We start from the raw sequence: 26,584 nt of genomic DNA, 5'->3' as shown, positions 1-26,584 counted from the left end.
TCGGATGGAAGACCTCTTCTGCCCCGCTTGGATGAAGACTTCTACCGGATGGAGGACCTCTTCTTGCTCTGCTTGGATGAAGAATTTGGCTCGGCTGGGTGAAGACGACTCAAGGTAGGGAGATCTTCAGGGGCTTAGTGTTAGGTTTATTTAAGGGGGGTTTGGGTTAGATTAGGGGTATGTGGGTGGTGGGTTGTAATGTTGGGGGGGGTATTGTATGTTTTTTTTTACAGGCAAAAGAGCTGAACTTCTTGGGGCATGCCCCGCAAAGGGCCCTGTTCAGGGCTGGTAAGGTAAAAGAGCTTTGAACTTTAGTAATTTAGAATAGGGTAGGGCATTTTTTTATTTTGGGGGGCTTTGTTACTTTATTAGGGGGCTTAGAGTAGGTGTAATTAGTTTAAAATTGTTGTAATATATTTCTAATGTTTGTAAATATTTTTTTATTTTTTGTAACTTAGTTCTTTTTTATTTTTTGTACTTTAGTTAGTTTATTTCATTGTATTAATTTGTAGGAATTGTATTTAATTTATTTATTGATAGTGTAGTGTTAGGTTTAATTGTAGATAATTATAGGTATTTTATTTAATTTATTTATTGATAGTGTAGTGTTAGGTTTAATTGTAACTTAGGTTAGGATTTATTTTACAGGTAAATTTGTAATTATTTTAACTATTTTAGCTATTAAATAGTTCTTAACTATTTAATAGCTATAGTACCTGGTTAAAATAAATACAAAGTTACCTGTAAAATAAATATTAATCCTAAAATAGCTATAATATCATTATAATTTATATTGTAGCTATATTAGGATTTATTTTACAGGTAAGTATTTAGCTTTAAATAGGAATAATGTATTTAATAAGAGTTAATTAATTTCGTTAGATTAAAATTATATTTAATTTAGGGGGGTGTTAGTGTTAGGGTTAGACTTAGCTTTAGGGGTTAATACATTTATTACAATAGCGGTGAGCTCCAGTCGGCAGATTAGGGGTTAATAATTGAAGTTAGGTGTCGGCGATGTTAGGGAGGGCAGATTAGGGGTTAATACTATTTATTATAGGGTTAGTGAGGCGGATTAGGGTTTAATAACTTTATAATAATAGCGGTGCGGTCCGCTCGGCAGATTAGGGGTTAATAAGTGTAGGCAGGTGGAGGCGACGTTGTGGGGGGCAGATTAGGGGTTAATAAATATAATATATGGGTCGGCGGTGTTAGGGGCAGCAGATTAGGGGTACATAGGGATAATGTAAGTAGCGGCGGTTTACGGAGCGGCAGATTAGGGGTTAAAAATAATATACAGGGGTCAGCGATAGCGGGGGCGGCAGATTAGGGGTTAATAAGTGTAAGGTTAGGGGTGTTTAGACTCGGGGTACATGTTAGGGTGTTAGGTGCAGACGTAGGAAGTGTTTCCCCATAGCAAACAATGGGGCTGCGTTAGGAGCTGAACGCGGCTTTTTTGCAGGTGTTAGGTTTTTTTTCAGCTCAAACAGCCCCATTGTTTCCTATGGGGGAATCGTGTACGAGCACGTTTTTGAGGCTGGCCGCGTCCGTAAGCAACTCTGGTATCGAGAGTTGAAGTTGCGTTAAATATGCTCTACGTTCCTTTTTTGGAGCCTAACGCAACCATTCTGTGGACTCTCAATACCAGAGTTATTTTAAAGGTGCGGCCAGAAAAAAGCCAGCGTTAGATTCGCGGGTCGTTACCGACAAAACTCTAAATCTAGCCGAAAGTAATTGTAATAGGGTATACAATTGTATATAGCATTCTCTTATCTGTGAATCAATTTGAAGCTCTGCCCTAAAGATCACAATCAACATTTAAATTATACATTTCACACATTCATACTTAAATCTTTATTAAAAAAACGTGAAAAGAAAAAAAACTAATACACATACAATAGCTTAAGCTGATATTAAAAACACTAAACCCAGTTGTGGTTTAAATTCCCATATAATTTCTAAACTCAGAGTAGAAATTTTAAATTGTAACAGCCAACAGTAACATAATGGTTCTAAATAAAGCCCTTTTAATCTGAGGGCTATAGTTAAGTTATCCTTATTTTTACTTGTATACTGCTCGGCTTATATCTACAATGAGTTTACTAATAAATTGTTATTTACAACATGGTTTAGCTAATTAAAACAAAGGAGAGAAAAAGCTTCTCCAAGAGGACCCCTGACGCGCGTTTCACAAAAAACGCTTCCTCAAAGGGGGTGTGGGCCGCTGCTATTGCCGAATATTTGTGAGTCTATTAGACCCTCCTAGTAATGCCATTGGATTACAACATACCTAAGGATTGGTTAACAAGCATGTCATTGAAGTGAATTGGCCAATAGAATCATATTTCCAAAGGTTCCTGATTAACCGTCATAGTCCGTGTCATAAGAGGGTGTGCACCTGTCAAATGACGTTTGGTGGATGTTTTCTATTGGACGATTGTATTTACTTTCTGTCAGGCGGAATGTGAGTCTAGAGGTAACAGTTACTTGGTAGGTATAAGATCGGAGAACCCACTATAGAATTCTTTGCTCTGCAAGTATATTATAGGTCACATCTGGATTCCTTTCTACAGTAGCCTAAAAGTTGTTAGATCAAAGTCAGTTACGGGACTATTATTCCATTCATATCATAGCCTTCAATTTTGTACAGTGACAGTTGTGATGGAAAAAGTAGTGTGTTTGTAAAAGTACACTTAAACATAGCGATGATCGCAATTGAGACTTATTTATAATTTACCAGGCATATTAGACTATTACAGCCCACAAGTATAATACATGGTTAGCACCAATAGATAAACATCTGAATGGTCAGTTCGCATATAAATACGTATTAGTATCATGAACCAATGCCAAAAGATGAATCACTCCATCTATGCACTCCCCATGTAAAGTGTAGATAATAAATTAGAGATGAGCTGAGTATCCCTAAGCATTACTCAATATTAATTATAGGTCATGACGTAAACGTCTGCAATTGTGCTTGATACAGTATACTAATATGCATTTGTTAATATGTTTCTAATTTGATATGTATTATTAGATAATGTATTTATTATAGGATGTGGTAAGGGAATTCTCTTCAAGAATAACACATGTGTGCCAATAATCTTGTATTTATGATTTTCCACCAGAGATATTGACAAGGCAAAAAATAAGTATTCACTCCCAAGCTTCAATAGTTGGAATATTAATAGAGAATATGTACATAGGTTAGATAGTGGGGTATACATTCAGGCCATTGTATAGGAAAATGTATTACACTATCTAATTATACAAAAATTTGTGAAAAGTATAAAGCTGTTATCTGAAACATAGATAAGTGAGAGTGAAAATTAATTACAAGTGTTGAATTACAAAAGAAAACAAAAAGAACAACGTGAATGTGAATTGATAATAGTGACTACTTAATGAAATTATAAATGTGATATCAAGTGATATATGATCCCATATCCAAATAGATACTATTTCAGTGGGAACAATCATAAATGAAATAAAATTAAGTGAGTATAATCAGTGACTAGTGTAAGTGGTGATATATGTGAATTATAAATATACAAAGAAGTTATTAAAATCATTCATACCATTTGGTTTCACTGAATTTAATAAATATATCCACTTGCCCTCCATTTTGAGTAGTGCTTTCTCGCGGTTACCACTCCTTATGCCTAAAGAAACTCTTTGAATGACCATATATTTTAAGCCTGTTGGAGTGCTATTATGGTGTTGCTGAAAGTGTTTTGCAACAGATGTCAATTTTTTGCCTTTAGCTTCATCTCTGTTGGCGTTTTTGATATTGTTGGTGTGTTCCAGGATGCGTACCCTCACTTCACGTGTGGTCATCCCGACGTAAATCATTTGGCAAGAGCAAGATAATGCATATATGACTCCTATAGATTTACATGTAAAGTGCGAAGCTAATGTATACTTTTTTGCCAGTTCTCTCAGTAATGGTTTAAGTTTTTAAAACATATTTGCATGCAGAGCACGTGCCACAGGGAAACATCCCTGGGTCAGTATTCTTTTTCCTAACATGCCTTACAAGGTGGCTAGATACCAGTTTGTCCCTAAGGCTAATAGGCCTCTTGTATCCTATAGATATCCTATTACCTATTGTAGCACTTAGCGCAGGGTCATTCTGTAATATACTCCAATGTTCATTAATAATTTTAATTACTTGTGACATTTGTGGGTTATATGTTGTTATCAATCTCGGGTGTACTTCAGTAGGGATCTTATTCTTAGGGACTAGTAACTGATCTCTTTTGATATTCAGGGCTTGTATTTAGCTCTCTTAACCAACTTTTTGCTATATCCTCTAGCAATTAATCTCTGCATAAGAGCAACGCTTTCTGCTAGAAATATATCAGTCCTTGAGCAATTGCGGTGGAGGCGTAAGAATTCCCCGAATGGAATAGCCTTAAGGGTACACGGTGGATGTGCACTGGATTTATGTAACAGTGTGTTGTTAGCTGTTTATTTAAAATAGATAGTAGTATCAATAGATCCATCATCATTCTTGAATATTGTTAAATCCAAGAAACATATTTTGTGTTGATCAGCTGAATAGATTAATTTTATGTTTTTGTTATTATTATTGATTTTTTCCATAAATTTGTCAAGTTCTTGAGACGTCCCATCTCAAATGAATAGGACGTCATCAATATATCTTAACCATAATGGAATATGATCAGTATATTGTTTCAACTCATCGGAAAAAACACAAAATAATTCCCAATGTCCCAAGAACAAATTAGCATACGTTGGTGCGCATGCTGTACCCATTGCGGTACCTTGAATTTGTAAGTAGTATCTGTCATTAAAGGTGAAGAAATGATGTGTTAGGACAAAATGTAATAATTTGATGACAAACTCATTATGGTTTTCATTATCTTGATTGTTAGATGCCAGAAAATATTTGATGGCCTCTATTCCGTCACCGTGTCTTATATTGGTGTACAGAGATTCAACATCTGCAGTTACAAGCCACATTCTATCCGTTAATTGTATATTCTGCAGAATCTGCAGAACCTCCATGGTGTCACGGACATAAGAGGGCAGAGTAGTTAAATATTCTCTGAGTCTAAGATCTACATATCTACTGGCATTCTCAGTTAAATTATCATTTCCGGAGACAATCGGTCTCCCAGGAGGCACTTTGGAGTCTTTATGTACTTTCGGCAGAAAGTACATAGTTGCAATTTTCGGATTCTCTTTCAGTAAATACTTTTTTCAGTATTAGTGATAGTATTCCTTTCCCATGCTTGTTGGACTAGATTGTTATATTGAGTCAGATATGAGCTTTGAGGATTAAAATTTAATTGTTTATAACATGTAGAGTTAGTTGTTTTATAGCTTTATCAGTATACATGTTGAGTGGCCATAAGACCACATTTCCGCCCTTATCCGAGGGTTTTATGATGGTATCCTGCCAGGATTCAATTTCTTTCAATACCTCAGACTCTCGAAAAGTTAAATTATAATTCTTTTTAGTAATAGGTAGTTGTTCAATCTGTTGGTAGACCATCTTACAGAATACCTGTATCTCCGGTGACGTGGACATGGAAGGAACATAAGTAGATTTAGGTCTAAGGTTAAATTTCCAAGTACTAGGATTAGGGGGGTCTAATTCAATCTGACTATCACTAGTATAATCACTCAGTTCCTGTAAAATATCTGCAGTTATTAAATCATCAGCATTAAGGACATCAGCGTTATATGCATATATCTTTTTTAGTATCAACTTTCTGGAGAATAAATGAATATCTTTGATTAAAGGGACACTCAAATCAAAATGAAACTTCATGAATCAGATAGAGCATGCAATTTTAAACAACTTTCCAATTTACTTCCATTAACAAAATGTGCACAGTCTTTTTATATTTACACTTTTTGAGTCACCAACTCCTACTGAGCATGTGCAAGAATTCACAGCTTATACGTATATGCATTTGTGATTGGCTGAAGGCTGTCACATGGTACAGGGGGAGTGGAAATAGACATAACTTTGCAATTTATTTAACAAAAATCTACCACTCATCTGAAGTTCAGACTAAGTGCTATTGTATTGTCTTATTATCATGCATTTGTTAATTATGCAAATCTACAATGTTGACTGGTCCTTTAATTCAAATTTATTCAAAGAATTAACTGGACAAAAAGATAGTCCCTTTGATAGTACTGCTTTATGTTCAGGATTCAGGGTATGGTCAATTAGATTAATGACCCTCAATTGGTTATCCTGATCTTGGAAAAAGGGCTTAGTTCCCTTCGTCTCGTGGACTGTCTTGTTGGACCTGTAAATTTCCGTTTGTTCCCTCGTGAGTTTGATACTCCTGGATTGGTCTGTGCAGTAGGAGGGACTGCATTGTATGGAGTATTGGATAAAAAAGAAGAGGATTCTGTAGAGGATTGTACTGTGCTGTATGTTTTTGGTCTGGTGGAGTTGGGTATGCTGTTAGAAAAATTACTAACATGTTCGCTTTGTTCATTAACAGAGGCCACTTCTATTTCATTATCTGAGATAAATACACTTTCAGCACTGCTTTCAGCTTGTTGAACCAAATATCTATTGGTTCTGCTTCTATAGGTGGTATTATTACGCCAGTGATATACTCTCTGGTTTTGAAAATCCTCAATATCTCTTTGAAGTTTTTGTTTTTTATTGGCTATTAATTCTAGTTCTAATGTATCCAGTTCCTTTTGGTACTTATGATATTTAGTTTTATAATCAAACTTCTCATTAAATTTAGACAATTGGGCATTATATTCTTCAATCTCAGTGTAGAGTTTATAAAGATCTAACTTATCATGTTTAATGAGTATCTGGATTAATTTTAAAGAACAATATGTTAATGCAATCTCCCATTCTTTCACTAGATCTTCGTTATTTAAAGTGAAAGCTGGAAATACTTTCATTCTTAGACCCCTGGGAATTATATTTCATTCAGAATATTTTTCAAAGAAATGCCAAATCCAGAGCTAAATACAAAGCCCTGAATATCAAAAGAGATCAGTTACTAGTCCCTAAGAATAAGATCCCTACTGAAGTACACCCGAGATTGATAACAACATATAACCCACAAATGTCACAAGTAATTAAAATTATTAACGAACATTGGAGTATATTACAGAATGACCCTGCGCTAAGTGCTACAATAGGTAATAGGATATCTATAGGATACAAGAGGCCTATTAGCCTTAGGGACAAACTGGTATCTAGCCACTTTGTAAGGCATGTTAGGAAAAAGAATACTGACCCAGGGATGTTTCCCTGTGGCACGTGCTCTGCATGCAAATATGTTTTAAAACTAAAACCATTACTGAGAGAACTGGCAAAAAGTATACATTAACTTCACACTTTACATGTAAATCTATAGGAGTCATATATGCATTATCTTGCTCTTGCCAAATGATTTACGTCGGGATGAACACACGTGAAGTGAGAGTATGCATCCTGGAACACGCCAACAATATCAAAAACGCCAACAGAGATGAAGCTAGAGGCAAAAAATTGACATCTGTTGCAAAACACTTTCAGCAACACCATAATAGCACTCCAACAGGCTTAAAATATATGGTCATTCAAAGAGCTTCTTTAGGCATAAGGGGTGGTAACCTATAGAAAGCCCTACTCAAAATGGAGTGCAAGTGGATATATTTATTAAATTCAGTGAAACCAAATGGTATGAATGATTTTAATAACTTTTTTGTATATTTATAATTCACATATATCACCACTCACACTAGTCACTGATTATACTCACTTAATTTTATTTCATTTATGATTGTTCCCACTGAAATAGTATCTATTTGGATATGGGATCATATATCACTTGATATCACATTTATAATTTCATTAAGTAGTCACTATTACCAATTCACATTCACGTTGTTCTTTTTGTTTTCTTTTGTAATGCAACACTTGTAATTAATTTTCACTCTCACTTATCTATGTTTCAGATAACAGCTTTATGGTTTGACTTGGAGTATCACTTCTCTATATATTTTGATACTTTTCACTAATTTTTGTATAATTAGATAGTGTAATACATTTTCCTATACAATGGCCTGAATTTATACCCCACTATCTAACCTATGTACATATTCTCTATTAATATTCCAACTATTGAAGCTTAGGAGTGAATACTTATTTTTTGCCTTGTCAATATCTCTGGTGGAAAATCGTAAAAACAAGATTATTAGCACACATGTGCTATTCTTGAAAAGGATTCCCTTACCACATCCTATAATAAATACATTATCTAATAATACATATCAAATTATAAACATATTAGCAAATGCATATTAGTATACTGTATCAAGCACAATTGCGGACGTTTAAGTCGTGACCTATAATTAATATTGAGTAATGCTTAGGGATACTCAGCTCATCTCTAATTTATTATCTACACTTTACATGGGGAGTGCATAAATGGAGCGATTCATCTTTTGGCATCGGTTCATGATACTAATACAAATTTATATGCGTACTGACCATTCAGATGTTTATCTATTGGTGCTAACCATGTATTATACTGGTGGGCTGTAACAGTCTAATATGCCTGGTAAATTATAAATAAGTCTCAATTGCGATCATCGCTATGTTTAAGTGTACTTTTACAAATACACTATTTTTTCCATCACAACCGTCGCTGTACAAAATTGAAGGCTATGATATGAATGGAATAAAGTCCTGTAACTGACTTTGATCTAATAACATTTAGGCTAATATAGAAAGGAATCCAGATGTGACCTATAATATACTTGCAGTGCAAAGAATTCTATAGTGGGTTCTCCGATCTTATACCTACCAAGTTACTGTTACATCTAGACTCACATTCTGCCTGACAGAAAGTAAATACAATCGTCCAATAAAAACATCTACCATACGTCATTTGACAGGTGCATGCCCTCTTATGACACGGACTATGACGGTTATTCTGGAACCTTTGGAAATATGATTATACTGGTGGGCTGTAACAGTCTAATATGCCTGGTAAATTGTAAATAAGTCTCAATTGCGATCATCGCTATGTTTAAGTGTACTTTTACAAACACACTACTTTTTCCATTACAACCGTCGCTGTACAAAATTAAAGGCTATGATATGAATGGAATAATAGTCCCGTAACTGACTTTGATCTAATAACTTTTAGGCTAATATAGAAAGGAATCCAGATGTGACCTATAATATACTTGCAGAGCAAATAATTGTATAGTGGGCTCTCCGATCTTATACCTCCCAAGTTACTGTTACATCTAGACTCACATTCCGCCTGACAGAAAGTAAATACAATCATCCAATAGAAAACATCCACCAAATGCTATTTGCCAGGTGCACGCCCTCTTATGACACCGACAATGACGGTTAATCAGGAACCTTTGAAAATATGATTCTATTGGCCAATTCACTTCAATTATATGCCTGTTAACCAATCCTTAGGTATGTTGTAATCCAATGGCATTACTAGGAGGGCCCAAAGGCAGAACTTTTCTTCACTTTCTGCAATGAGATTTTTTAGTGAAATTTTTTCTAAAGGTCACTTTTAAATAAATTTCAATTTTAAATAAGGCAGTTACACTAAGGCACCAGTTCCATTGCAATGTGTTGGTTAACTGAAGTATAAAGCACGATTTAACATTTTATAATATAGTGCAGTAGTTGAAAATTACATTGCAAATTAGATGCATACAAATAAGACATTTTAAAATGTCTCTTGAATAAATCTGTTTTCTTTTCTCTTGGTTTAACATAGAAATGTAGTAATAAAAAAGATGCAATGCTCATACTAATATCTTACATTCAAAATAAACAGCTTTCATAGTTATTTAGTTTGGGCCAAAAATTAGATTAATTGAATTCTCTACATAGGCTATTATATATACTGGCCATCCTATATGAGTGAGGGGCATAGAAGTGGTGATCAATTGGACGTTTTTGTCTCAGACACTGGACCCTGGATGGGTGAGATCACCCTCACAAACCTGACCGTAATACCCAAACAAAAGAGAGGACCCATAGAGTTGTAAGTGACGCACACCCGCCTCCCTGCTTAACCATGGCTGCTCTCCCGGACCCACAACTCTGCTGACCGGGAGGTCGGGACCCCGCTCTGGCGCGGCAGCTCTGTAACATCTCTGTAATCCGGGAGGCAGTGTAGCGCTATAGGAATCGGCGCTCAGATCTCTGTGGGAGGTAACTCCGAGCTCAAACCTTCACTGTGGGCAGCATCAGAGGAGGCTCCGGTTGCGGCTGTGACCAAGCTGGGCTAAGTAACCGACAAGGGGGCTGCCTGGGAGCTGGACCGCACTAAATAATATAATATAAAGGCAAAAGAAAATTGGCGCGAATAATCGCCATCTTGCGGCCTGGGAAGCTGCATCTCCGCTTATACACATTCCATATTCCAGCGGCAGGAGCCTTCCTTTACATTAAGCCAAGAAGACAGAGGAGAGGTAAGAAAGCTGACTATAATCATCTCGTAAAGAGTTATATAAGATGTACTGGTATGTGAAATACAAGCACTAGACTACCTAAGTGAAAATACACTCCTCAACCTCTGCCTCACTCACAGCTCCACGCTACTAGGCTAAGCTGCCAAATAAAAGAGTTTCAGATTAACATTCCTCAAACAGCTTAAACATAGCAGCGCTAAGTGATATAACATCCTCACTCTCCACAGAACTGTCCCCACAAATTTAATCACATATGGAGCCTATCTTTATGTTGCAGCAAGTATTGCCCTCCATTGCTGGGTAAATGTACTGAACTGTATAGTTGTCAGCATCCAGTGACAAGTGTATCCTGACCAAATTCCCTAATATACAGCTCCTCTTTCCAACATATATAGGGTGGACATCCTGCTGGACATTTCGCTATTTATTCATTTATCTATTTTTTTTATTAGCATATAGTAAATCTGCACGAACATTTCTGTCAACATTTGTTTGCTCCTATAACCCACACCTGAAGCAGCTATTTTCTTCCACGTTGACTGTTCACAACATCTACCTTAAGGAGCTATGTCGCAGGCTCACAGAAGAAAATCAAAGGGTCCCACAGGTCCGAAGAGAACAATGAAAGAACATTTCCAGCAATCCCGTAGAGAGCAGGAGCAATGCTCGGAAGATGATCTCTCTGATTCAACCTGCCGCTCAGAGCCAAGTATTGAGAGAGAATCTTCAACCACCTCACAACCCGCAAGCCTGGCAGACATTGCCAATGCTAACAACAACATGATGATCCAGATAAAAACCATGTTGACCTCACACCATGAATCCATCTGCAAAAGGTTTGATAAGTCATGCTCTGACTTGAGAAGAGATATTGCCGCAATTGGTGAGCGCATCGACACTTTGGAGCGCAAGCAAGAGGACCTCTCAGTCGACCATACCAACCTTATCTCTTACTCGGAAATCCTGGCAGGCCAAATTTCAGTATTAGAGTCCAAACTTGCAGACCTGGAGGACCGCTCCAGGCGCAACAATGTTCGCCTAAGGGGCATCCCTGAAAGTGTTCTTCCCAAGGACTTACAATCCTACTTGCAAGAAGTTTTTACAGCTGTGCTGGGACCTTTGAAAGATCCTGAATCCCTCATCGATAGAGCCCACAGAGCTGCTAGACCGAGAGCCATCTCGAATGATAAACCGAGAGATGTGGTGGTGAGACTGCATTACTTCACATTTAGGGAAAAATTTCTTAGAGCAGTTAACTCAGGATCACTGACCCCCACGAAGTTCAATACTCTACAAATCTTCCCTGATCTCTCACCTCACACCCTCCAACAAAGAAGGGCATACAGGGACTTTACTAGAATCCTCAGGAGTAAGGACATTAAGTACAGGTGGGGCTTTCCGGTACGTCTCTTTGTAACCAAAGATGATCTGCAACACATTATCACATCCCCGGAACAAGCCAGAAACCTTCTCTTGAAATGGGATCTTCTACCAGATAAGCCTACAACCTCTTCTTCTAAAACCCCATCTGGAGATTTGAGAGTGGAGGCCCCGCCGTGGAATCATCTCCCCCCAGGGGTCCGCAAGATGGCCCCTCAGCAGTATCTAGCCAAGGCGACCCCCTCACTGGATTCAAACTCCGCCCTGCAATAGACTGACTCATCTCGGAGTTGGGACTACTACTCTTTGGTCCTTTGTGACTAGGAAGCTCTAACTTCCACTCTCCCAATGTTTTCTATTTGGCACATTTAACAACCAATGTTTTGATGGGGAGCAGACCATAACCTACCTGCTTCAGAGGAGAGACACAAGTTAATATATTGTTATATTGAGTATTATGTCTATATTTCACAGACCAATATCTTAGAGGTATATCCCCACCATGATCCCATATCTTAAAAATGGTCCCAAGATTGAGACCCGCTCTTTTACTCTCCCTATTTAGAAGGTTAACTTTAATATTTAAAGAGCAGCCATGCTCGGTCCTCTAAAAGCTCTATAAGTTCTCATAACAACTCTGGTTTAGCTGAATTATAATCAAATTTCCAATAGTTAGATAATGATGTTTTTCTACATTCCATATTTTAATTATCCGCCTATTTAGATATTGTATACTGCTATCAATCCTGTTGCATGTGAGCTACTTCATATGATATATAGCTGGCCAGATGGGAGTTACTTAGTACTGTAACCGTATTTTATTACTTATTCCCTATTACACCTATCAGGCGACAAAGGGAGATGTAAAGAGCCAAACATACATTAAGGTCTATTATTGCAGAATGTAGAAAGGTTTTTGTTGATTGCCCACTGTTATTTATAAACTGTACATACGTGTTTATTTGATAACCCTATCGTTACCTTCAGTAGTTATTTAACAGTTGAAAAACCTATTTAAAGCTCCAATATATTATGAGCCCCTCCTCTGATGTTTGAGGGCTTCGCCCCCCCTCCTTTCCTCCCCCCCCCCCTACCTCCCCCTTATACTTTGAGCGGCTTTTGCCCGCTGATCTTCCCCCCCCCTTATATACTATGGCCCAAGAGTGGCCAATACATATGCCAATTCTCCACAGGCTAATATCACTGACCCTGATAGTTTAAAGAGTCTTATCTTCTGCATTGTGGAGAACAACTATCCCATAATATAACATAAAATGAAGTTTCTTTTTACCTCGCCTAAAAGCTTGTCTATTACCATTTGTAGACCTCATGGGTAATCTTATTTCTACATGTTCATTTGCTTTGTCGATAATATTTGCTTATAGACAATGTAACACTTATTTTGATGTAACATTTGTTCAAAGGCGAATCTTGTTTGTTAATCTTTACTTTAACTTCAATAAAAAATGTATTTAAAAAAAATAAATAAAAAAATAAACAGCTTTGCAGACTGGGAAAGGCTGGGGGCGGGTTTTAAAAAAATCTGAGAGCCAGTCAACAAGCAATGTGCTGCTGCTTTGCAGTGCTACTGCATATTTGACTGCTCACTTCAAACAGCACTTACACAGTGCAGTCAGAGCACAGCTCTGTTTGAAGAGAACTGTCTAATGTGGAGCAGCACTACAAAGTTCAAGCGCTAACAATTCCTGCATGTGTCCTGTTCTTTCTGCAGATATGCTGCATTTTCTGCGATGAGATCTCAGATCACTGTATGTTCTGCCTTGGGGTAGGAGGGTCTAATAGACTCACAAATATTCGGCAATAGCGGTGGCCCGCACCGCTCGTCAGGGGTCCTCTTGGAGAAGCTTTGTCTCTCCTTTGTTTTAATTAGCTAAACCATGTTGTAAATAAAGTAAAAATAAGGATAACTTAACTATAGCCCTCGGATTGAAAGGGCTTTTTTTAGAACCATTATATTACTGTTGGCTGTTACAATTTAAAATTTCTACTCTGAGTTTAGAAATTATATGGGAATTTAAACCACAACTGGGTCTAGTGTTTTTAATATCAGCTTGTATGTGTGGTAGTTTTTTTCTTTTTTCTTTTCACGTTTTTTTAATAAAGATTTTAGTATGAATGTATGAAATTTATAATTTAAATGTTGATTGTGATCTTTAGGGCAGAGCTTCAAATTGATACACAGATAAGAGCATACTATATACAATTATATACCCTATTACAGTTACTTTGTTAGTTGTGTTCTGTGCTTTGCTCTATATCTGTGGCAGGTAATCCAATTTTAATATAATAAGATTGACCTCATATGTAATAATATATTCCCTTTATATTTCCTGTTTACAAACACTCTAGCCCCGCCACACCTTTTACCGTAAATTAATTAAAAACATATCAAAATCATTACAGAACTGCATGCTCAGGACAAGACTCAGAATTTTAATACAAAATGATAAATCAGCAGACATTACAAAATAGTATTTCAAAATTAATACATCAATAATGTCTCCAGTTCTAAATTACTCGACCTGCTGCTCTGGTTGTTAAGTCTCCAGAATAAATATGTAAAACAAATAATATTTTTTGACTTAGATGTTTAGATGTATCAAGAGAAATAATAATTGCTGAGTTCCAGACAATGCAATTTTCTTCTGTGATTTTATCTGATTAAGCCATTTAATGAAATCACACACAATTGCCTATTATGTGTTAATTCTTTCCTGTGCTTCAAAGCCTTAAAGCAAGAGGTAATAGAGGGAATTGATGGGCTTTTCAGTGTTGTTCTGAGCGCACATGCATACACTGTGATAAATGGCAACAAAGCAATCATTTGTTTTCTTCATATTTGTACACATGATGACAGAGATAGCAAATTTTCCATTATTACTAAGCATTTTAATAATTACTTTGTTGTTGGACTTCTATTTTAATGTAGGCCACAGACTCAATTAGGAGTTAAATATACTTTTCAATTTGCTGTGAAATACCAGCCTGCTTATTATTGATCTACTGATTGAACTGCTATGGGGACATAATGATAGTAACAGATATTTTATAAATTGTTATTAGGTCCTGCTTTAAATGATAGAGAAGTATAAAAAGGTTTTATTTTCTATGACAAACAGCAGGTTAAATGTTTTATATATTATTTCTAGAAATGTATTAAGGAACAGTCAATGCTATTTTAATTGTCGAAATATTAGAAATATTATAGTAGAGAGTGCCTGCTTGTGTCTCACTGCGCTGTAATGCAATGGGTCTTGTAGTGTACTCTGCTTATTGTCTGTGAAGTGGGCAGTACATCATATGATTGGCTGAACTACTCTCCGAATCTAAAAGGAAAAAAATAGTTTGATGTGAGGGGCAGCTGCTGATGTCAGGTCAGTATGTATGCATAGGAGCCTATATTTATATTGCAATTTTTGAGCTTTTTATAATGATATATAGACTATCTACTTCAAAGTATCAAATACATTTCAGATTAAAATATAATTTAGTGTCCCTTTAAGAAAGGACCTTGGTAACTCACACTAAACATTTTATAACCTAAGACTGGGGGCAAAAATTAAAGTGAAAGTAAATTTTAGCCCTTAACAACACGTCAAAGTATTTTTTTAAAATTCTATGAATTGTGACTTTTAATTAAAAGTTTATTGCTCCTACCATTATCCATTATGCTCCGCCCATCTTAGACTTCCTATGATTCTGTGTTTAGACATCTAGAAAATGCGCGTTCACAAGCAAAGGACGCATTGCGCATGCGCGAATCGTAGATCTTCCTGTCAATGCGCATGCAATTCTGTGATGAGCCTGTTTTCAACTCGGCTGTTGTAAAACAAAAAGGTGTGCGCATGCGTGAATCGTGAACGCTGGTCCTACACAATGAGCACAAAAAAGAATTGCCGCATGCTCAATTGAACACATAGGCGGATGACGTCGGCTAGCGGCCGCCTAACGGCCAGAAAGTCAATTGGTCAATTGATAAACGTGATGAGGAAGTAAAATGTGAGGGCAAAGAACGGGTTGAATTGTAAGTAGTAAATTATTGAGTTTTTTTGCAGCGAAAATGGCATTTACATGCAAACTTGTAAGAAATCATGACTGAAACTCCTATTTATTTTAAATGAACTAGGTAACCGAGGAGAGCGGGCCACATAACTTTACTTTCACTTTAAGGTTGCCACCTTTTTAAAAGCCATTTTTAGGACACTATTTCAGGGGGTGCAGCCTCGCCAGAAACAGCAGTTATTAAGACCGCTGCTCCTTAACTGGTCAGCCTGCTCTGATGCTGTGGAAATCAATCCGCCTGATCTCATACGATCGGGCTGATTAACACCCCCTGCTAGCAGGGGGCGGCATTGCAAAAGCAGTTCACTAGAACTGCTTGTGCAATGTTAAATGCCAACATCGTATGCTGTCGGCATTCAGCAATGTCTGTCGGCCATGATACGCTACAGCATATCATATCGGACAGACATTGATAAATCAGCCCCTAAGAATTGATTTATATACACTGAATTCTTAGATATTTAAACACCCCAACCAAAAACCCCTTTATTTTAAAACTAGTTTATTCTGTGACTTCACAGCATTCCTCTTTACTGTCTTCTCGTAACTTGTTGCATAATATAGTCAATTAATGATAAGATTTCTATCAGAAATGATCATTTCTTATCATGGGAAAATCGAGACTACTAGTCTTTTGAGCAAACAGTTGGGTTGATTCTGTTTCTCACATTTGAGGGAGATCCCAAAATATTACACCATGAATTCAAGTCTTTATCAGATGTCAGGTTAACAACTATGATAATTGTTTCTTACATTACGAGTTAATTGTCTATTTTATTTTAACACATGTAAAATGTGTGCGCGAGAAATTAGCTGATTGCCACCAGGGTTTACTGAACAATTTTCATTCATATTTAAACATTTAATTATATGCTGTGAAAATGTTTGGCTTCTGATTTAGCTACACATAAATACACAAGTGAGCCTTCAAATAAGATTCTCGATCACATTAAAGGATTGAAATGATCTCCCAAGGGCAATTATCCAACGTCTGCAAACTGTGAGATAGACAAGGAATTATTTTACTTTGATAAATTTGCTTATTTCCCCTTGTTCTGCCAAGAAGCTTTAAAGTGTCATGGATTTTAGTTATGTAGGTACATCACAAAACAAATCAGCTAAGGCTGTAATCAAAAATATCTGAGCCTAGGAACAATGGTACAGACAAGTTCATCACCAATTCTTCACTGCTATTTGACTAGGACCTGCTGCTAACAGTCCCAGTTACATTAAAACTGAAATTCAATCATCAGTTTCAAATATATGTACAAATGCTATTTTAAAATAGGACCAATAAAAATGCTAATAATGCACAACTACATCAAATAATAAACATATAGTACTATTTGGGATATATTATAAGTTGGTAAAAAGGCTAATGATTATATTTATGGCTAAATCATTATTAAAATGACTAGCTGAGTAATTGCATTCTAAGCTTGTATTACTTGACTAATTAAAGTCTATAGTATGGCAAATTCAAAAAAAGATTGCTGAATAAAATGTAACATTTATTGAAAGTTATATATAAAAGGTATCATGTTATTGCTCTGGACATATGAAAACACTCCATTAAAAAACAGGTAATACAGGTAGTTTATGCATTTTGGCTTATGTAGTAATCATAGATGATTAATCACATATGTGAAACCCTCTTATAGCAAGTGCTACTGAGCTATTGGCTAAAAACATCCTGCTGAAATCGTACATCTGAACATGATTAAAAGTGTAGCCGGTAACTGTTCCATAGTAAAGTATAACAAATAGTATATACTGTAAAATACAAAACTGAAAAAGACGTTAAAGGGACATTGAACCCAAATTTTTTTCTTTAGTGATTCAGATAGAGCATACAATTTTAAGCAACTTTCTAATTTACTCCTATTATCAATTTTTCTTCGTTCTCTTGCTATCTTTATTTGAAAAAGAAGGCATCTAAGCTTTTTGTTTTGGTTCAGATATATGGACAGCACATTTTTATTGGTGGATGAATTTATCCACCAATCAGCAAGAACAACCCAGGTTGTTCACCAAAAATGGGCCGGCATCTAAACTTACATTCTACCATTTCAAATAAAGATTTGAAGAGAATGAAGAAATTTTAATAATAGGAGTACATTAGAAAGTTGCTTAAAATTTCATGCTCTATCTGAATCACGAAAGAAAAACTTCTAATGTGTTGTGTAAAGGGTATATTTATCGAATCTTGTATACCTATATATTTAAACCTACAATAAATAAATTAAACTTCAACCTAACTGGGAATCAAATCTGTGCCAATGTATTACATAACAAGTGCATTAGACCACTGAGCTACTTTATGAAAACTAACTATCAAGTTAAGGTCATTTTTCTGTAAAAGGAGCCTAAATATTAAATGACACAAATAGATTATTTAGAACATCTTAATGGCCCCTTTGAATCTAGGCTGTGTGCGCCTAGGGGAAGCTTGCAACAGGACCAGAAGGAGTTGAGGCTGAAGAAGTTACTCTTGGTGTTCACCAAGACTGAGAGGCAGGACCGGAGCTTTCCGGTGAGTCCCTTACACAAATAAAAGCAAAACACTTGTGGTGCTTCTCTTAAAGGCTCAGCCTGTAAGTCTTTGTTACAGGCTGTGTCATGATTTCAGTTGCAAGGCCGCAGTTTAGCAAAAATTGTTACAAATTAATCTAAAACATATCTGATGCATTTTGCTCCCTTCAATCACTTTTAGCTACTTTGTAAACTTGAGCTAACAGTGGTGCAGTATTTATATTTTACAGTAGCAAGAAATCCAAGGTGAGTTTGTAATGGAACTATATACAAATTTAATATGTTGGTATATTTATTGATACAGACCGCTCCAAAAAAATTGAGAGCAACATTTCAAGTTGTTTCAAGTTGTAATCCTTGGTTTCCATTAACACAAAATGTCCTATCAGACAACCAGCAAATCCCCTATATTCCTCTGCATATTTGGGCTCCCCAGATTCCATCAATTCTTATTTATCCTTTCACTATAACTCATCTTTCTTTACTGTTTAGGTTCCCTAATATTTGTGAGACTGTAGAAGCTGAGATTTCCATACTCAGTAAATCTTTGAAAATAGATTTGGATTAGTAGCACCCTTAAAGGGATTGTTTAAGCATAGATCTCAATGATTTTATCAGAGTAATATTCTTAATTTTGTTTTACATAAACACATTAGCAGATTTATCATGAAAAATTACAGATAGGCATAGAAATATCTGAGATTTTACTACAACTCTACCTGCTATTTCTTCTATGGTGTTAGCGCGCATGTCTAACTGGACTGTCCCATTAATGATGCAACTTCGTAGTTCAAAGAGACTGTGTAGAGAAAGTGTAGCTACATATGGTTTACTCCAGCGTTCACCCCCATCTTCAACATCTTCCTCAAACTTTAACCATCTGTAGGAAGAATAAATTAGTATTAGTTTAATATGAAAAGTTTCATGAGAATTTAAATATTTGCCTTTTTAGTAAATTGTATATAAAAAAGATTTTAGAGCTACAAAAATGAATTGCAAGATCATGATTAGAGACACAGGAGTCATTCAAAATCATTTTGAAAAATTGATCAAACTATCTATAAAAATACCATAGACTTTAATTGTGGATTTCTGTTAGAAAACACTAGATACGTTTTTTCTAAAGCATTGTGACCGACCCCATAATTTGATATATATTTTTAACATTGGTAACAAGTGAAGCTGGTTATTACTGTAATAGCATTCAGCTAGATTACGAGTTTGGCGTTATGATTGAAAAAGCATCATTATGGCCCATAACGCTGCTTTTTCCCTAACGCCGGTATTACAAGTCTTGTAGGTATAGGTGTACCGCACACCTTTTTGGCCGTCATGCAATGTCAGTACCGCACTTTTTAAAAAGTTTTCAATGGGACTTCCATAGTGCCGGAAATACGAGTTTTCCTGGGAGGCTAAAAAGTGAGCGGTACACCCTATAACGACAAGATCTGTACCGCCATCTAAAGTCAGTAGTTATGAGTTTTACGTTACAAAACTGTACCATAAAACTCATAACTAAAGTGTTAAAAAGTACACTAACACCCATAAACTACCTATTAACCCCTAAACCGAGGCCCTCCCGCATTGCAAACACTATAATTCATTTTTTAACCCCTAATCTGCCCCTCCGGAACTCGCCACCACTATAATAAACCTATTAACCCCTAAACCACCGCTCTCCCGCATCGCAAACACTATTTAATTATTATTAACCCCTAATCTGCCATCCGCCCACACCGCAGCTTTAATAAACCTATTAACCCCTAAACCGCAAGCCCCCCACAACGAAATATACTAAAATAAATTATTAACCCCTAAACCTCTGACCTCCAACATCACTAACTCTACATAAATATATTAACCCCTAATCCTAACCCTAACGTAACCCTAACCCTAAGTCTAACCCTAACCCTAACGTAACCCTAAGCCTAACACCCCCTAACTTAAATATAATTAAAATAAATCTAAACAAACCTTACAATTATTAACTAAATAATTCCTATTTAAAACTAAATACAAACTTACCTGTAAAAAAAACCCCTAAACTAGCTACAAAAGAACTAATAGTTATATTGTAGCTATCTTAAGTTTTATTTTTATTTCACAGGTAAGTTTGTATTTAACTATTTACTAGCTACCTAGTTAAAATAAATACAAAGTTACCAGTAAAATAAAACCTAACCTGCCTTACACTAAAACCTAACATTACAATAAAATTAAATAAATTAAATGAATAAAATACAATTTACTAACTTACAAAAAAAATAAACACTAAATTACAAATAATAAAAAACGAAATTATCAAAAATAAAAACGTATTACTCCTAATCTAATAGCCCTATCAAAATAAAAAAAACCCTAGCCTACACTAAACTGCCAATGGCCCTTAAAAGGGCCTTTTGTAGGGCATTGCCCAAAGATACCAGCTCTTTTACATTGCAATAAAAAATACAAACAGCCCCCTACAGTAAAACCTATCACCCACCCACACCCCCAAATAAAAACCTATCTTAATAAACCTAAGCTAAACATTGCCCTGAAAAGGGCATTTGGATGGGCATTGCCCTTAAAAGGGCATTTAGCTATTTTACAAATTGCCCAAAAACCTAACCTAAAAAAAAAACACCCAAAAAACCCTTAAAAAGACCCAACACTAACCCCCGACGAACCACTTACAGTTATCGAAGTCTGAACATCCATCCTCATCCAGCTGGCGAAGTCCTCATCCAAGCGGCAAGAAGTCTACATCCAGACGGCATCTTCTATCTTCATTCATCCGGCGCAGAGCGGGTCCATCTTCAAGACATCCGGCGTGGAGCATCCTCTTTTTACGTTCGCCGCCATAAACTGAAGGTTCCCTTTAAGTGACTTCATCCAAGATGACCTCCCTTACATTCCTATTGGCTGAAAGATTTCTATTAGCCAATAGGAATTAAAGGGGAAAAATCCTATTGGCTGTTGCAATCAGCCAAAAGGATTGAGCTTTCATCCTATTGGCTGATCCAATCAGCCAATAGGATTGAGCTCTCATTCTATTGGCTGATTGGAACAGCCAATAGAATGAGAGCTCAATCCTATTGGCTGATTGCGCCGGATGGATAAAGATAGAAGATGCCGTCTGGATGAAGACTTCTTGCCGCTTGGATGAGGACTTCGCTGGCTGGATGAGGATGAATGTCCGGATATCGATAACTGTAAGTGGATCGTCGGGGGTTAGTGTTAGGTTAGGGTTTAGGAACCTTGTCCCTCGTACCCACCTGCAGATTTCCTGTTAATTCAAAACTACAAGTTTCTAAAGAGAAACTAGGTGCTAACACCACCAACAGCATGCCCAAACCTGCCCACAATACACCCATGGTTTTCAACCTCTGACTGCTACCTCATCCACAGAATAAATGTGACTCCGCCCACAACTCTCCCTTCATATCTAAGAAGATTTTTTTAATGAATAATGCAGCTTCACTTTGTGAAATTAGTATATTGCTTTTTTCCCACTGATTTTGCTATATCCCAGAACAAACTAATTGTTATTATAGCACTGATTCAGCTTAGTTAATTATTATTAATAATAATAAACAGACATATTCTTTTTTAATTTAATAACTAAATACAAACACATATTTATGAATAAATACTAATATTCACTCTTAAACTACCAAGAATACCCACTGCTATTGCAAATAATGCTCTTTCTATTATGATTGTTGATACCAAACTAATAATACACCTTAAAGGGACAGTATACAACAATTTTCATATTACTGCATGTAATAGACACTACTATAAAGAATAATATGCACAGATACTGATATATAAATCCAGCTGGAGCACCCACTAAAAGTGGTTGTATACCAAAAAGTGAAGACCCCCCTCCCCCTTTTCCCTTGCTCTGCATATGAAAAGACTCTTTACACAAACAGGAGCAAGCTGAAGTTGGTATACATCAGTATACTTCTAAAACTTTGGGCTTGGTTAAGAGTCTGAAAATCAGTGCAACGTTGTTTAAAAATAAGCAAAACTATACATTTTAAAAAGAAAAACCTGTATAGGCTATATAAATAGATCATCTACAAAACATGTATGCAGAATCTAGTGTATAATTATTAATAGAGAGTCAATGTGTGTGTGTGTGTGTGGGGGGGGGGGGGCTAAGAAATAGATGACAAAAGCAGCACATAATGCCAGGTAGCCAGTGGGAGGTTATGCACATTGTATGACACGTAAGATATTCTCAGCACAATGATCCCAATATTAAAGCAATTTGTAGAAAAATCCTAAAATAGGAGCTCTTGTCTAATTTATACCATTTCTATTTTTCTTCAATATTTCTGCCCTAGTTTCCTTATGAAAAAATCTTGGACCTCCCAAAACCTGCCCAGGAACCTACAAATCTTTGGTTTGAGTTGTCCATCCTTGCCCCAAATAGCCCCACCCAAACAGACCATCTGATTGTCCCTGCACCGTCGTATTCCAGTATTCATCAAAAGCAGGAAGCGTATAGTTATCTAGGGTCAGCCACGGAAAAAAATAAATGTTTATGCATATACATAAAAATGTCCATTTAAACCATGTTGTAATTTTTATATTAACGTTAAGCACTATTTGCAATCAGCCACCAGCCACAAAATAAGGGATGCTGTCACTTACTGTCACTGCCAGTCCCAGACCGGAATACAGGCTTATGGTAAATACTGCAGTACTTTTGGCCTTTCTAATCCTGAGGGAGAAAGAGGGAGAAGAATGGGGAGATGGTCTGGAGAGTGGGGCAGAGAGGGACAAGTTTTCTAGAACCATAGTCCCTTACCTGTAGTGCGGAGTTGACTGGGTGAAGGCTGAAGTTTGTCCCGGGGCCTGAGAGACCAGAAGTAGGCAGGCTAGGCAGTTCTGGGGCAGGTAGAGGCAGGCTTGATCATCTAGTAGCTCTTGCAATTCTTCCTTGCAAATCAGCCACCCAGCGTTCCCTCTGCTAAGAAGTTCCCACCCACAGTTTGTCAGAGAGAGTGCTTCTTTTACATTAACACTGGGTCAAGACACACTCCCACCTCATGAGGTAGATATGATAGCTGCCTCATTTGGGGATTTCTCCTGATTGGTCTAATTATGTCATATGACACCAGACCTGTCAGACAGTGGGTCCATGTTCCATCTAGCACCATGCACAATGAAGGGAGGCTGAGCTCGTCACTGCCTCTCTCCCTGTATTTGCAGCGAAGTTTAGAAAATTTGGTGAGTTTTTTATTATTTTCATTTTACTTTCATGACCAGTGAGGCTCTGCCTCCCCTGACAGCACATCCCTGGTTTAGTACATTTTTAAAATGTTCTTTGCTCTTTCAGTATTTCCAGTACAATCTTATTCTCTAGAGCAGTGTTTCTCAACTCCAGTCCTCAGGACCCTTAACAGGCCAGATATTCATTATATCTTATCTCTGATTTGATTATTTCACCTGTGCTCTAGTTAAGACATGATGAATATCTGGCCTGTTAAGGGACCAGAGGACTGGTGTTGAGAAACACTTCTCTAGAGCATATATTAATATCTTTCTTCCAATAAATAAAAATCTAAAAATAAAAATATATATTTCGACTTTGAACAATCCATAATATTTAATGTTGCAATTCAGTGTTGATGGAAAAGGGTGTGAGATTTTTTTTTTTAAATAGGATTCTAATGGCTTATGAGCTACCACCTGTTGATTATGGGCCTCATATTCAAAATCTCACCACTCAGGCAAGATATTCTAAGAAGTCTTTTATGTTGAGAAATGTTCATGTTGCTATATAGTGTTCTTCATGTGAAACAGAGACTTCTACGTAACAATACAAGGTCTAAAAAAAAATCCCAAAGATTTTGTGTGATTCTCTGCCTGCCGGTAAGTTTTTCAATATCAGGTTTCTCAGGAAGGTTAAAGTCATAGTAGAGATGTATTAAAGTTCTGTGGGACAATAAATTGCTTTTTTGGGGTATGTTTATGAAGCTGCACTCTCAGCTTTTGAGGACATGAGCAAGCCTGTAGCCAAAAACACAAGAAGCAGAAACTGCTTATTTTGCCTCTGCCACCTGAGAGGTGGGACAATAAACTGATTCTTTGTCTTAGTTTGGAATTCAAAGGTTAAACTTAAAAACATTTAATGTCTTTGAGAGGTTTAAAATATAATTGTTTGAAAATATCATAATGGAATTATGTGCCAGAATCCTAAAGGGATAGAATAGTCAAAATTGAAATGAGCATGAAGGAATTTCAACTTTAAACAGAAGCATTCTTGCAAAATACTTCCTTTAGCAAAAATGCTTCTAGTATCACTGTTTAGTAGCATACACACATATGCCAAAAGGATCAGAATTCAAACACCATGCCGGTTCAGGGACTACATTTGTGTCACCGCTGAATCTGAGAAGGTGTGGCGTGCAAAGGGTATTCATAGAGTATGTGTGTGTCAATGAAAAAGCAGTAATATCTTTTACTAGAATATTTTTTTTTTTCTAATGGCAGTATATGCTTTTATTTAAAATTTAAGTGCAGCCATGCACATTTCACTTTTGACCTTTCTATTCCTTTAAAGCTCAGATAGCAAAATGAACCTGGGTCAGCAGGTCTCTATATAATTGACATAATAGACAAAAATATGTCAACTTTGTCCTAGAAAATGTTCTTTACAGCCATGATAGCCCCAGGAGAATCACCAGTGCAGCCTAAATTTTTATCTTTTGGATCAATCTGGAGAGAAATAATTATTGGTTCACTGGTGGAAAATGTATAACATATTAAATGGATAACCATGGAATCTACAAAATCACCTTCAGTCCTATCTTTTTATAAGGTTATTTGAACTTTGGAGCTATGCCTGAATCTCATCAATCAATAGTTGATGCTGCCACTGTTTTAGCAGCCGCAGTGCACATTCTGCAGTGCTTCTGAAACAATGTCATGCCAAATCTGTTCAAGCATCCTTAAAGGAACAGTCAACACCAACATTGTTATTGTTTAAAAAGATAGATAACATCTTTACTACCCATTCCCCAGCTTTGCACAACTAACATTGTTATATTAATATACTTTATAAACTTTAAAGCTCTAAATTCCTGCCTGTTTCTAAGCCACTACAGACAGCCTCTTATCACATGCATTTTTATTAGCTTTTCACAACAGGAGGCTGCTAGTTCATGTGGGCCATATAGATAACATTGCGCTCTCCCATGGAAATTTGTTTGCACTGCGCTAATTAGCTAAAATGCAGGTCAAAAGATAATAAATAAATAGTCATGTGATCAGGGGGCTGTCAGAAGAGGCTTAGATACAAGGTAATCACAGAGGTAACAAGTATATTAACATAACTGTGTTGGTTATGCAAAACGGGGGAATGGGTAATAAAGGGATTATCTATCTTTTTAAGCAATAAAGATTTTGAAGGGGGAGAGAGAGAGAGCAAAAGAGGGGGAGAGAGAGAGAGCGCAAAAGAGAGGGGGAGATAGAGGGGAGAGAGAGAGGAGGTGAGAGAGAGAGAGAGAGGAGGGGAGAGGGGGGAGAGAGAGCACTCAAAAGAGAGGGGGAGAGAGAACACAAAAGAGATGGGGGAGAGAGCTCAAAAGAGGGGGAGAGAGAGAGCTCAAAAGAGAGGGGGAGAGAGCTCAAAAGAGAGGGGGAGAGAGAGTGCTCAAAAGAGAGGGGGGAGAGAGCTCAAAAGAGAGGGGGGGAGAGAGAGCTCAAAAGAGAGGGGGGGAGAGAGAGCTCAAAAGAGAGTGGGAGAGAGAGCGCAAAAGAGAGGGGGAGAGAGAGCGCAAAAGAGAGGGGGAGAGAGAGCGCAAAAGAGATGGGGGAGAGAGAGAGAGCAAAAGAGAGGGGGAGAGAGAGCATGCAAAAAAAGGGGGGAGAGAGAGCACGCAAAACAGAGGGTGGAGAGAGAGAGCAAAAGAGAGGGGGATAGAGAGAGAGAAAGAGAGAGGGGAGAGAGAGCAAAAGAGGGGGGGGAGAGAGAGCTCAAAAGAGAGGGGGGAGAGAGCAAAAGAGAGGGGAAAGAGAGCAAAAGAGGGGGGAGAGAGAGAGAGCACAAAAGAGAGGGGGAGAGAGAGAGCTCAAAAGAGAGGGGGGAGAGAGAGAGCTCAAAAGAGAGTGGGAGAGAGAGCGCAAAAGAGAG

At 37.0% G+C, this 26,584-nt stretch overlaps 1 protein-coding gene across 1 annotated transcript in view; it reads right to left on the bottom strand.

Annotated features, from left to right (window-relative positions):
* The window catches only part of LOC128654350 (electroneutral sodium bicarbonate exchanger 1-like), a 150,036-nt gene that overhangs the window by 104,160 nt on the left and 19,292 nt on the right, over positions 1-26,584 (bottom strand). Inside the window, exon 3 of the mRNA XM_053708231.1 lies at positions 19,170-19,330. Within this exon, the coding sequence (XP_053564206.1) occupies positions 19,170-19,330 (161 nt within the window). The remainder of the gene's footprint in view (positions 1-19,169; positions 19,331-26,584) is intronic.

This window comes from Bombina bombina, chromosome 3, assembly GCF_027579735.1.
Source record: "Bombina bombina isolate aBomBom1 chromosome 3, aBomBom1.pri, whole genome shotgun sequence".
In the NCBI taxonomy this organism is placed as follows: Eukaryota; Metazoa; Chordata; class Amphibia; order Anura; family Bombinatoridae; genus Bombina; species Bombina bombina.
Note: the sequence above shows the minus strand (reverse complement) of the source record. Positions and strands in the feature narration are given on the sequence as shown.